Source organism: Coffea arabica, chromosome 1e, assembly GCF_036785885.1.
Source record: "Coffea arabica cultivar ET-39 chromosome 1e, Coffea Arabica ET-39 HiFi, whole genome shotgun sequence".
NCBI lineage: Eukaryota > Viridiplantae > Streptophyta > Magnoliopsida > Gentianales > Rubiaceae > Coffea > Coffea arabica.
In genome coordinates, this window is record NC_092311.1 from 53,557,160 (window position 1) to 53,571,967 (window position 14,808).

The 14,808-nt window shown below is 38.1% G+C and overlaps 2 protein-coding genes across 2 annotated transcripts; one reads left to right on the forward strand and one right to left on the reverse strand.

Moving 5' to 3' along the window:
- The first annotated feature begins 366 nt into the window (after positions 1–366).
- Positions 367–3,153, forward strand: LOC113716500 (N-terminal acetyltransferase B complex catalytic subunit NAA20). The gene is made up of 6 exons (XM_027240871.2): positions 367–578; positions 706–796; positions 1,460–1,592; positions 2,486–2,555; positions 2,660–2,720; positions 2,809–3,153. The coding sequence occupies exons 1-6, from the start codon at positions 501–503 to the stop codon at positions 2,898–2,900; spliced, it is 525 nt and encodes a 174-aa protein (XP_027096672.1). The 5' UTR covers positions 367–500; the 3' UTR covers positions 2,901–3,153.
- Positions 3,154–7,540: 4,387 nt separating this feature from the next.
- Positions 7,541–13,533, reverse strand: LOC113716509 (ent-copalyl diphosphate synthase 1-like). Its single transcript, XM_072064365.1, has 15 exons — positions 13,210–13,533; positions 12,600–12,677; positions 12,411–12,499; positions 11,971–12,274; positions 11,626–11,809; positions 10,835–11,049; positions 10,595–10,715; positions 10,372–10,484; positions 10,058–10,284; positions 9,848–9,963; positions 9,334–9,432; positions 8,896–9,150; positions 8,478–8,589; positions 8,158–8,355; positions 7,541–7,922 (listed from the first exon to the last, which is right to left on the reverse strand). Exons 1-15 carry the CDS (start codon positions 13,319–13,321, stop codon positions 7,683–7,685), a joined length of 2,463 nt encoding a protein of 820 aa, XP_071920466.1. The 5' UTR covers positions 13,322–13,533; the 3' UTR covers positions 7,541–7,682.
- Between the last annotated feature and the right edge of the window lie 1,275 nt (positions 13,534–14,808).

A 14,808-nucleotide genomic window follows, 5' to 3' on the forward strand; every position in this document is an offset into this window, starting at 1 on the left:
TTTTTATCCACAAATTATATCATAATGTGTCTAAAAACTTAATACCGTATGCAAAGAAAGTCTATCTTGAAAGAGGATGCAAGATATAAAGATAAGAAATAAGAGATAAAGTTCTAAAAATTCTAAAAATTTTAAAAAATGCTGATCAAATCAAATATCCATGAATCACAAAAAAATAAGATATCCGAATATGATCTGCGTAACTTCTTAATTCACTTATGATCCAATACATCGGATCTAGATCGGATTACCGAATTTTTTGGATCACCGAGTTAAGATGCACACCCATACAAATGAAGCTTAAGTTAACCAAACAAAGTACAAATACGAGAAGCAAACGGACCCTAAAACATTGTCGACAATAAAATGTATTTGTAACAAATGCGGGGACTACTTTAGCAATTTTTCCCTCGAGGGTTTTTCCCAATTTGATCTGAAGACTTCCGAGCAGCGGAACAAATAGACGGAGAGAGAAAGGTCGGGGAAGAACAATAGCGGAGATGACGACGATTAGAAGATTTTGCTGCAACGATCTGCTTCGATTCGCGTCAGTGAATCTGGACCATCTCACCGAAACCGTGAGTTTCTTTCCTCAACTCGTACATACATGTAATTCTCAATCAGGTGCTGCATAAGATTGTAGGGCTTAAAATTTTGTTTATTTTCTTGAATACTAAAGACGAATGGAATAATTTGTTTACCCAGTTCAACATGTCGTTCTACATGACCTACTTGGCAAGGTGGCCTGACTATTTCCACGTGGCTGAAGCTCCCGGAAACCGAATCATGGGATACAGTGAGTTCTCCTTCCTCAGTTGCCGTTGGTTGATTTTTTGAATACTGTAACTACTACTATGTATTTGAAAGGATTTTTTTGATTGGAGTAACATATTTTTACTACTTTCTGAGTAAAGGATTTATCTTTGATACAATTTGTTGGGAAAATAAATAAAAGGTGCCACGAGTAATTTCTGCCTTTAGTTCAATATATAAATTTCAACTAATGAAATTGATGTATAATATTAAAGATTTGACTTTGAGAGTTGTCAAGTTTTGAGTGCAATTGTCAGATGCATTGAATTGGAGAGTTCGCGTCAGCGATGAACTTAAAAAGTTTCTATGGCTTTCTGAAGTATAATTGGCCTGGCGAAGGATAGCGTGGCTCTGGCTGGGGTATAATTGTCCCATTGAATATCAGTATAAGAACTTGATGGCGCAAGATATTCCTGCACCACATACATTCATGTAGCTTGAAACAGCACATTTAGTGGTAGATGATGATAGATTTGAATTTGAAGTTCTCTCTTCTTGCACAGCACAATGTCATCCAGAGTTTTTGGTGACCATGCAAGTGATGAAGACTGCTTTTTGGTTATCTCAAATTGTGGTTTCCATATTCTGATTGAGATTGTATAACAGTAATTTGCTGATGACACCTAATGCTAACAACTTCTTGCAGTTATGGGAAAAGTTGAAGGACAAGGTGAATCTTGGCACGGTCATGTCACGGCAGTAACTGTGTCTCCTGAATATCGAAGGCAACAATTGGCCAAGAAGCTGATGAACCTATTGGAGGATATTAGTGACAAGATGTAAGACAATGTAGTTTTGTTGAATGAAGTTGTCATCTCCTTTTTCCGGCCACCCTCTATCTTGTGATAAAAGGAAAAAATGTAGTTGTGTTTGCTTTGCGCTCCTTAGCTTTTCGTACCCAACTACTCCCAGATGAGCGGAGGCTTGATCATGATAGGAGGACACGCTAAAAGAATATATGATTACAGCACTAGATGTATTAGTCTCTGATATCTTTCTATATTCAGATTTAGACTCTTTCATGGCCTTCTGTGTCTCTATTTTATTTGATGCGTGAAAATGTGTTTTCTTTGACTGTATAGTGTACCACGTGCTGCCAATCTAGCTTGAAATGGACTCTAGGAGAAATTTTTTTATGTATATGTTTGTATTCGAGAGTCTTGTTTTATCTACAGTTGTTCATGATGTGCTCTTCTATTTTTACTTACCAGGGTCTCTCTTTCTGGTTTTTTATTTTTTTGTCCTTTTTCTGCATGTTGCAATTGTTAGATTCTTTTGCCTCTCCCTTGAGATATAGAAGCTTCTAAGTACCTTCTAATCAGTTAGAATTGCACATAATTATCCCGGAAGTCTCGGGGTCCTGCTTTACCATTCTCTTTAGTCATTTCCTTTCATTCTCTTATGTTAGAATTGCATATAATTAGTTTTTATTAACTTGACCTTCTAAGCTGATCTTCATGCTCTAAATCTTAATTCTGATAACCACAACAAAATTTGAAGTTCATCATTCTATCATGTCACCTAGAAATTTCTTGTCAATGTGATTACTTCAGCTTTTTACTTTTGAGCCATAGTCACAGCTACTTGCAAACTTATCAACACTATATGAAGTTTACCCTCTGATTGCCCGCCCCCCCCCCTCCCCCTCTTCTCTCCTCCTTTTTTTAAACAGTGATAAGGCTTATTTTGTGGACCTTTTTGTGAGAGCATCAAATACACCAGCCATAAAGATGTATGAAAAGGTAAGGCTTTTGGCCTCTCTTTTCATGTTCTTACCATACCAAATCTGCTAATAGCAGTTATCTTTGAGAGTGTTAGATTCTCATAAAATTTGCCTTCCTTTCAGCTTGGATATGTTATATATCGACGTGTACTACGATATTACTCTGGGGAAGAGGATGGCTTGGGTGAGTACCTGCATCCAATAGTTACGAGTTTTCCTTTGAACTTCACTCTTATGTTACCCCTGACTTGTCTATGTGTAACCCATTTCAGATATGAGAAAAGCATTGTCTCGGGATGTAGAAAAGAAGTCTATCATCCCCCTTAAACGTCCAGTAACTCCGGATGAATTGGAGTATGATTAGATCCTTCATTTAATTAACATTAAAAGAAAATATGATGCTTTGGCATGGTTGTGATTTTGCATTAGAGCATCTTGATGCGGTTGTAGTCAGGCATGTAACGATGAGCTATAAGATTTGTATTTCAGAATTTATGCCAATGTTTCGTATTCCTTCTGCTTCTGCTCCCCGCGCACAGGAGGCAGTTGTCCTGTGCGCGGGCGTGTTATGGTTAATAATTTGTTATCCTCGAGTAAAGCAGATTTAGTTGTGTTGATCTTCGCTTCGCTGTTTCCCCTCAACACTTCAACTTTCATTATTTGGTCTTTGGTAATATATGATGCGTGCTTGATTCGTACTAAGGTAGCTTGTCGATTAATCTCTTCCAACATCTATGTCAAGCTTAAAGAATTTCCTAAACGAAAAAAAAAGTTCGTTGAATTATGATCAACGGGAAAATGTATTGCCAGGATGAGGTTGTTAGTACCAGGGTCAATTACACTTTGCCCTCTTGAACTTGGTTCAAAGTAACATTTTGCCCCTTAAACTCTATATATATATATATACATTATTTCTCATGGTCAAGTTGTTGGCAAATTTAGAATAGAAGTTATATTTTGCATGACCAAAGTAGTCCCAACCAACTCTTGAACGTATGTATATAATAAATGTGTCCCTAATAAATGACTTTTTTTTTCTTCCAGTAGGTGCTAAATCTAGTTGAATGCAACTACGCCATGTATTTGACTTTTTAGTAATAATAAAAAAAATTGTAAAGAAAAATGTCCAAGTAGCTCAAAGTAAATGTAGAGATCAAGTGCAAGAAGACAAAGTGTAATAATTTCTTGTCCTGTAGCGGAGCAGATTCTTGCAGTGAGTTTGGTTGCTTAGAGCATGTACGGGCTCTGAATCGTGGACTTGTCAAACAAAATGGGCTGACAAGACGAAGGTTTATAAGAACTCGCTCCAGATTGCCAGGAGACTTGAAGGTCTTATTACGCAGCCTCGTACCTTTGTTTGCTGGGAAATTTTGCGCTTTGATTGAAAAGGACCAATCTCTTGAGCGTACAATGGGCCATGTGGTCACACCAGCGCACTTATTAGCGTTCGGAAAGGATAAAAATACGGTTTTGTGTGCACTTATTGCTGGTGGTTGGTTTTGATACTTACTTACTCAAATGTTGGCTGGTTTTGAGTGTGTCAGAATTAGTCATGTGAGGAGGACCAATAAGTTGTTCCTGCCCACGCTATGTCAAAAATATCTTTATTTTGAGGGGACTGGACGAAGAGGAGGACCAATTGATGCTGTAACCACATATTCATCATGAATGAAAGTCTCCAAATTATTTATCCAAAAAAAAAAAAAAAACTCTTGAGTTATTTTGGTATCCGAACTTTGAATAAAAAAAAATTTAATACTCAATGTTACAATATATAAGTGAATGCAGTGCACTTGACAGATTCTTTTTTTTTTTTTTTTTGTCAATTCCTACTCAATGTTACAATATTACGCAGCCTCGCACCTTGGTTTGCTGGGAAATTTTGCGCTTTGATAGAAAGAACGAATCTCGAGTCTTGAGCGTACAATGGGCTATGGGGTCACACCAGCGTACTTATTAGCATTCCGAAAGGAGAAAAATACGGTTTTGATACTCAAATTTTAACTTTTTTTTGTCGTAATAATAATATTTGTATAATCTATTTTAATTTAATATAGGGGAAGGAGGCCTAGTCTACGGGAAGAAAGGGAAACTTAACCGACAAAAAATCGTCGGAGAAAACTACTTAAAATTGACAGTCACACTTAAGTGGCAAATATACGGTGAAAAGCAAAATTTCACCACCCCACCAAGACTTTACCAACAGCCTCTTGGCTGTTGGCTGATACTCAAACTTTAATTCAAATGTTGGCTAGTTTTGAGCGTGTCAGAATTAAGTCACATGAGGAACCAATAATGTTCCTGCTCACATTATGTCAAAAATATCTTTACTTTTGAGGGGACTAGAGTTTGGTTTATGGACTTCCCCAAGAGGAGGACCAATTGATGCTGTGACCACATATTCATCATGAATGAAAGCCTCCAAATTGTTTTTCAAAAAAAAAAAATTTCTTGAGTTATTTTGGTATCCGAACTTTGAATAAAAATAATTGTAATACTTAATGTTACAATATATAAGTCCATACAGTGCACTTGACAGATTCTTTTTTTTAAAAAAAAAAAAAAAAAATTTCCTACTTCGAAAAAGTTACTTATTGTCCAGCCACAAAATTTTAAAAATTTCTAAAAAACAAAAAAAACTGCCAACCTCATGGCTAATGATTTAAGGACTAATAGAATGTGACTTAGTCATTTAAAAAGAAAACAACTCAACTAAAGAAAATATCTAGTCGAGCTACTCATATACGCTCAAAACTCCTCTATTCTCTTGTCCGTACCCTTCAATAAATCAAAGCAGCAAAAAACAAAAAAAAAAAAGCTTTGGGACCCTTACTTCAATCGAATATTTATTGGATTCAACCATGAAATCATACCAAATGTACTTAAATATTGTAATATTAGATATTGAATTTATTTTCATCCAGAGTTTTGGAACTAAAATTGCTCAAGAATTAAAGTTTGGATATTAAAATTGCATTTTACTCTTTGAAAAATCTTACCCACTGGCTAAAGAGAACCAAAAAACGAAACAGCATATTTGATAGGAGGGGGACGGTGGAGAGTATGGTAGCAAAAGTTCGCAAGAGCAATGTTGATCTACTACTAGTACTTGTTATGGATTTGATTTCTCTTTTGTTCTTTTCCATGCCATACCCCATTTGATATTTTGAGCCTGAAGAGAGGTGGGGTTGAATGGTTCATGTTCCCCACCCACCCCCCGCCCCCCTCTCTCTTCCAAAAATTGTGCGACAGTGATTTGAGGTTGCATGTGTTCCTGTCTGAGCCATGGTTCAACTAAAAAAAAAAAAAAAAAAAACTTGGCCGTAACGGATCTTCTGTCCCACACTCTATGCCACTTTTTATTATATTACTATTTCTCCTACATAAATATCATGTTTTAATTTTTTTTTTGTTTCATTAAAATCCAATAACTATTAATTAAGTAAAAAATAAATACAACAGCTTCAAAAAAGCAATATATAATAGAAAATTTAAAAATACAGCAGAAAATTCATTAAAAATCTCATTTTTTATGCATTTTGATTTTTTGAGTTTGTTAAATTTTGTGTATTACTCAATTAATAGTTATTGGATCTTAAGGAAGCAAAAAAGAATTAAAACATGATATTTATGAGGAAGAAATAGCAATATAATAAAAAGTAGAACAAAAAATGGCACAGGACGTGGGATAGAAGATCCGTTGCGACACACGACTGTTGCTTGTGGGCTGTATAAAGTGTAAAGACGCTGCCAAAACCAGCAAGACAACTATAACCTGGGCCAGCCATCTGTTCGCCTTTGCTCTGCACCTGCGTTGCGGCCTTTCCCAGCTCTTGCTTTCTTTGATTATGAAAAGAAAGGGGGACGATTGTTGTGGGGACCGCTCCCACCAATTTGTCACAGTTAAATGTGGCCCCACTTAATTGTATCCGTCTGATTCCGTGGTGGTTCAGTTCTTTCCGAATTATCCCAAGACCTATTCAGGCCCTCCCCCTCCCCTTCCCCTTCCCCATAGTATAGCAAGCTATTGTATTGGAAAAAAAAAATCAGTAATTTTTAATTAATTTCATACATTTGGTTCTTTCTTTTCTCTTTTTTGTTTTGGTGGTAATGGGAAGTGTCAAGGAATTTACTAGCTACTACTTTTTGGCTCTTGCTATTATTTATTGTTGTTTACATGACTTCTTCTTTTTAAGAATTGAGTTGATGTATTATGTTAACAAATTGTAAACTGTGTTTTTTGTTCGGCTCGTGTTAAAAAAAAAAGAGAGAAAAATTTTACACTCACAATGTATAGAAATTAATTCCATCTTCTAAATGATTTTTTTAAAAAAAAAAATTTAAAGTGATTTTGATGAGTTAATTTAATCAAAAATTGATTTGGAAAACACACGTAGAAAAAGCAATATCATAAATTCCGGATAGAGATCAGATATCAGAATTACAGGGCGGGCAGGCGATCCACTTGCAGCCCTTGCTCGTACGAGAAGAACGGAGAGTTTTTCCCACTTCCTCACCATTGTTTTTCCATCAGCAGGAATCCGAGGAGTCAAATTTCTGTCAAAATCCCACTTTCTCCAGCCTCCACCAAAATTTATCTCTGCCTGATACAAAAAGGCCCTAGAATTTTCTAATTTTATCTCTTGCCCTGTCCGGTTTAAAATGGAAACCGAATCACCGCCATACGTTGGATCTGGCTTTATCTCCACTTTGACATCAATCAAAGAGATGAAGTAGCAACTTGTCGCATGTCATTCAAGAACATGCCTCTGCCATTATCGACGCATCACACACTTACGGAGAAACCATGATCTAAACAGGCTTACAAGCGTGCAGATTCTCAGGCAAAGAACAACATATAATGTGCTTTCTGCAAATGCATCCACTACATTTAGTTCCGTCAAGCGTATGAACCATGCATGCGTAATCTTCCACAAGTTCACTTAATTAAATGCTGTACGTTCACAAGCTTAGATTGGATTTGCCAATATTTTCTAAGGCACATTGAAGATTAAAAGAAAAATTACATATAATTATTCGTTTCTATACATGTTGTGAGCACTTAATTACTACTACAACAGTATGAGAATAAACTTTTCACTGGGTGCCATTTAGCGACGAGAACAAAAGGAATGGACATGTTAAATCAAAGTACTCTCTCAAAGAGAACTTTGGCCATATGGAAATTGACGGTTCCTGGATTGCAATGGGCGGTGTAGTAGAAGCTCCTTGCCACTGTGAGAAATGTTTGCTTGACATCAGCATCTAGATCGCTCGGGCTACTGGTGAGAACAAGCTTCGCTAGTTCTTGCATGTCTGCTTCTATGGAGCTGACGCTTGTGATGCCACCCGCGTTTGCACTTCCATTATTATCCCTACCATGTACCTGATCAAAGGTGGGGCGCAAGTTATATATTTCTTTAAATGGTTTCACACGAAAGAAGCAGTAATGATAAAGCAATAACTCAGTCCATTCTAACATAATTGATTGATGAGTTGGATGTCCGGACGATGCCACACACAAAAGTCAGTCCGAGTTGCCGTATTTTTACCCAAAATGTCGAATAAAGTAGCTACTATGGAAAGAAAGTTGTGCCACCGCTGGCTACTATGTCTCTAACCTTTTTGTTTTCGAAATGACGAATTTGGTGACAAACTCTAGAAGTGAGACGCATGAGCTGTTGATACTTGGGATGGGACAACAATAACTCCTCCGATGGGTAGCCGCCGGCGCACAGATTTAGTGTGCGCACTGTAAGTTCTGCTTCCTCTTGACCCATCTCACCTCCCTCTTGCAAAGCTATCAACCACTTCTCCCACTACGTATTCCCAATCGAAATTGGAAAAAAAAAAAGAAGAACAGTTAAGAAAGTCAAATCCCACGTATCGTTTACTGGATATAGTTGGCAGAAAATCTTGTGACAAAACAACAGCAACTCACAGCGCGACGCAGATATTGATGGATGTCTCTGCCGTGTACTAACACTGCGTCCAAAGACAGCTGATTCAGCGTTCCAAGTACAGTCCTGAGCAATCCTTGGGTCGGCCCGTATCTGCACCCACCACTCACTTCCTCAAAATAATATTCAACGGTGGTAATCATTTTGTGCCAAAAAAGGGGAAAAATGTATTAACATCTCGAGTCTATATTCTTTTTCTGAAACATGTACAAAAAATTTCATCGCCGGTCTCTGCTCCTCATTTATAGATAGTTTCGCATATTTTTAAAATCCCAAGTATACAAGCAAAGGAGTCAAAAAGAAAAAAAAAAGAATATGTTTTGTAAATATCATTTGTTCTGTTTGAATTAGCTATTTTTGGAGGTGTTTTTGAAAAAGAAAGAAAGAAGGGACGGATACCTTCCACCAGAGGTGTGGTCAAGGTTAGAGGAGGAGCGTTGGAAGTCGCGGAGAAAGGCCTCAATGTGATCCCCTGCCATTTGCTCACTGCTGAAATATGATGTGAGGGTGTGGATGAGGGCAGTTGTTTTGGCCCAGGCAAGCCGTTCCTTTGACCTTTCCGGCTCGAACACACTGGCAGCTGCCAGATAATAGGCCAGGAGAAGGCTTCTCTCACTTAGTCCATGCTCTCCAAGGCCGCATTCCGCATACCATCTGTTTAGAAATTCAAGCAGCTTTCAATACATTGGAATTTAATTGCATGATGACGAACTGGTTTATCCACTATTAAAAACCTGTTTATGCTTCCTTCTTTTTTTTTCTTTTTTAAAACTAATTCTTGATAAAGATAGGATGGGGACACCAGCTTTAGGCGTTGCGATGTAAATCTGAACTTACTTTTGTATCCTTCTCCACTCCAGCTGATGCAGTGCCTGACAGTTGTTGTAATCTGATTTCCCAAGCTCAAGGTAGACGTTGTTGTTAACTTTTCCCATCCTGAAAAGTGAACAGAAGGGTCAAGTTAATGGACATCCAGAAGGGTTAACTTAAAATGAACGGAAGGGAACTATATAGGCGTGAATTTATTTAACCCAATGCTAGACTAGACACCACGCAAAATTTCAAGATGAGAGCAGTAATGATGCCGTCTTCAATTTACGCCTTTACCAGCGAAAGACCTGACCATCCTCTTTCAAATCACTTTGACAATTCAAAAAAGCGATTCTGATTCACAACTCCATTAACCATTTTAAATCCCACCCACGCACCATCTCAATGTTACAGCAAAACTATCATTGCTGATGTATACTACTAATGCTGATGTATTAAGCTGAAGAAAGGTAAAATGTCAGGATGGCAAAATGAAGAGGAGAAGTATTAGTTGAAGTTACATTTTAGTAGAGATATATACCTGTACAATGTCTTGCCAATCCAGACATCGTCTTCGCCGCCATATTGTTCTAGGTACCATCTGGTTTCTACACGAGGTAAACTGGCATACCATGGAACGTCTAGAGCGTATCCGACCTGCACTCAAGTCCAAATTATTTTTAAAGCAGACTAGTATTATTACTAGTAATAACATTCTTTTTATTAATGAATTGATTAATTTCAAACGTACCTCGCCAGGCAAATCTTTCATGATGATCCATTTATCTAGGAGCTCATTGTTAGCTCGCTTATCTTGCAAGAATTCCGACGAGAACTTCCTGGCATCGGCAAGTACCTCCTCCCCAGGAAACATCACCTGACAAGCTCTGTACAGGTTATACATCCCGGTCACAGCCTGGTTCGACTGTCCGGCAAAGGCAAAGAATCCACCATCCTTCTCAAAGTTACGGAAGACATCTGTCAATTACAACGTCGCCTTATCCTTATCAGAGCGTCGCATACTACCATGTACTGCAACGAAATTATAAACGGCAAGTAATTAACCTGCAGAAACCGTGTAGCCGTGCTGCCTTAGGAGTCTGAAACCCATTGCTGTGTCATCAATGTCATAAACGTGGGTATTTCTAGCCCAACAGATACCTTTCTCCGTCCAATATCTGACAATTATGTAGGATCGATGATCAGTATTAATTTTGACGTTTGATGTTAGTCTGTGTTACGGAAGAATTTAGTTTCGGGTAGGTAGTCGAGGTTTGATCAGATTTACCGGTGAACATAATCGATACACTCCTCGATTTCTGGCTTGAAATACCGAGAAATTCCCAGTCTTTGAAGTCGATCAATAGCCCATAAGTGTTCGAATAAGTCCACAGGGTATACGTTCGGAACTAGTAAATGATAAGCAATTTTGAAAAAAAAAAAAAAATATTTCAGATCTGGGAGGGTTTAATGTAAAATATATATATGTGGCAGCAGTTTGAGACGATGTCTGGCGGCGTCTATTTACCTCCTCCGTTGAATTTTTGTACGATTTTGGTCAGATATCTGAGGCAATCAGCATTCTTAGTCTGCATGAGGGCAAAACCAGTGGAGGATGGAGAAAACAGAAAGGAACCATCCTCACACTTGAGTGATAGTAGCCTTTGCCAGTCCAGATCTGGCATACCCTCCAAGCTATGGAGCAATGTTGTGGGTACGGTGTGCATTATTTCCTTGGGTATCCTATCATTGCAAAAAACCGGGCATTAAACAAATGAATAAAGGGTCTTTTTTTTTTTATCAGATACAATAGACCTACATTAGGGAAAAAGGATCTGAAGTGATCCAAAAGTAATTCGAAGGGGACTGAAAAATACTACTGAATCAAATGAATGCATCACACACTCGTATGAATTATTTTAACCAGATCCACATATTGTTGTGATAATTGATAGGAGTCAAAAGCTTAAAGCCTTACCTTTCATCCCATCAAATCTTAATACTTTTTAGTGGTGACCACCGCGATAATAAAAAAGAATCTTTTATTACGGGCTGGTGTAAAGGGTCTTTCTTTAGAAGGAACCTTGCTAGGAAAACTTTCCCGTAATATAATATATAATATGCCAGTACCTGTTGTGTAAGGTGAGCATACTTTTTTAGCAAATTGGTAATGGAATGCAAGGTACAGCGTGACAGTGACTGTAGGACCCTTTTATTTTATATTTTTGGTCGGTTTATGGGGGTTGGGTTTGGAGTGACCCGGGGGCGGATTTTTCTTTTGGTGGGGGAGGAGGGGCGGGTTTGGTTTGGAGAACGTACCTTGTTAGCTTTATATTTCTTCTGTCGTATATCTCTTGCAGGATTGCAGAATCAGCCGGAATCTCAATGCTCAACTTTTTGGCTATCTCAATTAGCGAAGGAAATGCCACTTCAAAACCGATAGGCATGTGCTCAGCATTTTCATCCTCTAGCTTGTGAATGTTATCCCTTATGAACAATAATCCTTTGAAAAAAAAAGGAAGTTCAGGACTTAATAGTTAGTACAGGAATTAGAAATGAGTCATGATCTTCATCTGATCAAGTCCTGTAGTTGCAAACAAACCACTTAAAAAACCCACACGCTCAAGAGGATGAGCAGATTCAATTTTCGATGATTTGCACTACCTTTTTCGCATTTTTCAGGATGCATGTTCCAGGATTTCAACGCAACAACACATCCCAAAGTGTTGAGTATCCGGTCGTGAGCCGAAAAGATTTTGCTGTCACCCCATGAACCATCGGAAAGCTGATTATCGGCGATCCACTGGAGACTCGTAGCAAATTGAGGGCCGCCGCTTCCGTTGACATCTTCCACAAGGGCAACCCATGCAGTGTCGTAAGCCGATATGCTTATGTCCCCATCATCCATGGAACGGAGCATTGACCGAATGGATTCTATGCTCTCTTCTATCCTACTTGATGTGCTTGCCTTTTTTATTTTAAGTGGTCGCAGAAGAAAACATGGGAATCAATTTCCAACAGAAGCAAAGAAGAATTTTGCTAAAGCAATTAATCGAAATGAGAGCTATTTATTTATTGTTCATGGTATTTTTATGAATTACCACCTCGACAATCCCATTTTCAGTGCTGCCTTCTTCCAGAATCTCTTGCCACTTTGTAACAGGCTTGCCATTTTGGGACCCCTCATCTAATTCTGCATGAGATTTGAGCATTTAGATTAAACTCATGTTGGCCCTTGATTTTTCATTTCACTTAATTTTCTTTTTTGGCAAAAGTCTTAAATTTTTGTGAACCTTTGGTGGGAGGACTGGAAACCGTGCTACACCGAAGACGGAAATTATGGTGAAGCGATTTGCCTGGCGACCAAATACCTACAAAAGATGGAATATTGGAAATCAGGGCAGGGATCCTCATTTCTTCCTCCACTACAATCAATGCACCTTTAGTTTCAACCAATGGTAATCGTAATTGAAGATTTACGCTGAGAACTGAAATAAAGAAGCAGAAAAAACATAGTAGAAGCAACAAGAGCGCAGGGCTCCACACATGCGCCTTCTTCTGAGGACTCAACTCCTCTCATAAACCAAGAGAGAGTGATCTGAGAGACAGAGAGACAGGGGTGATGAAACCCACTACTATCATGATGATGGCCTTCAAGTTTTTCTTCATTTTAGTCCAGTTACTTGTGACACTACTAATTTTATTGGTAAATCTGTCCATGCAAAGAAAGTTAGTATGATTTAGGTCGGAAAAGCCGTGTTGGCAGATTTTCTGACCATTTGTGCTAATGAATCGATCGTGCAGTAAACGGCAGAAACCAAGTGGAGTATTAAGGGAAGAGAGAGGGCAGAATACGATATACAAGCTAGGATTTCCACAACCAAGTCTTAGATATCAACATACCCGAATTTAGAGTGCTTTCAGACGGCCCACTGTTAGGAGGGAATGATACAAAGCGGCGGGTAGTGTTGCATAATCCGAGAAGGGTGGTTGCTGCTGCGGTAGCGGAAGCCATGGCGAGTGGATGATTGAGGAATGGGCTGGTTTTCTCGGAAATTTCTTGACAGGAGGGAGGAGGAGAGGAGGAGGGGGAGGAAGATGGGCTGTGTTAAAAAGAGTTGGAACTCCTCTAAGCCATGGTGGGGGAAGTCGGACTGGTATTTAAAAATGGAGAACGAGGGGCAGAGGAGAGGAAACAGACAGATACGACACCTCTGCAGATTCCCGCTAATGGGACGCATGGGATCCTACAAATTTCACTACTACATTAAGAATTGAGGGCGGTCATACCTTCTTTGGATTACGGTTTTTTTTTATAATTTTTTTTCATATATATTAAATCGTTATAATATAATTTTTTATAAAAATTTTAAAAAAATATATCAAATCATTATATATATATATATATAATTATATATCAAATTATTATAATATAAATTTTTCCATACAAATTTCCTAAAATAGCAATGCCAACAAGAAGGCCCGGAGTCTTTTTCGTTCTCCTCTCTCCTCTTTCCCCTACCTACCACTTTTCATTTTCACACCAGCCCAGCCTCTCTTTTTTTTTTTTCTTTTCTTTTCTTTTTGACGGATGGGATATTCGAGCCATCGGATAAACCAGACTCGATTAATCCCCCACCGATCCGAGAGAAGAGGCCACATCCCCCCAAATACGTTAATTATGGGACTCGAACCCTTGCAGGAGACTGGACAACGACTCTTAAGGAAGATGTCGTGACCAAACGAGCTGCCCATGAGGGCACCACCCTCTCTTATTTACTTACAAGTCGTTAACAATTTCTATTGATCCGGGTCTTGGTCCTGTCCAGCCTCCATTTCATTTTTCTTTTTCTTTTTCTTTTTTTAAGTCAATATGTAGTTGGTTTTATCTATTAGGTTCAGGCAGAAATGATTGCTGAACAGGAAATTATCTGTGAAATATCCTGGCAAATTCGATTTCCATATTTGACTACATGTTGGTTGTGGACCAAAGTTTATTACCCCAAAATTCGAGAAAGTGAACCTTGAAAGAAGCAGCCGAGTTTGCGTGGGATTACTGATTAGTAGTATTGGGGTGGGATCAATTTTAGTGAGTGGATGAAAATTTATTGGACTCTCTGAGTAAGTACATTAATGCGGAAGATTTACAAATAAAGGGGCGGGTGGTGACTATTTTTTTATAGTAGTTTAATTAGCGCCTAGAGAGTACTCATTTTAATAGTGGGCTCACCTCTCTTTTTTCTCTACTTATTTAGTGCCTAGAAGTACTAAATGAAAAAAAAAAACATTTACAGTATATTTGGCATATGCGCGTTAGCAGAAAACAAATCTCTATGCTGCAAATTTATAAAAAAAAAAATTTACGTTTTTCTTGAACACATTTTTTTATTATTTTTTATTTCACATATATCAAATCGTTATAATAAATTTTTTACAAAAAATTTCAAAAAAATGCAATCCAAACAAAGAGGCCTTCTCACAGCTTTAGGGTTACTAAGCATC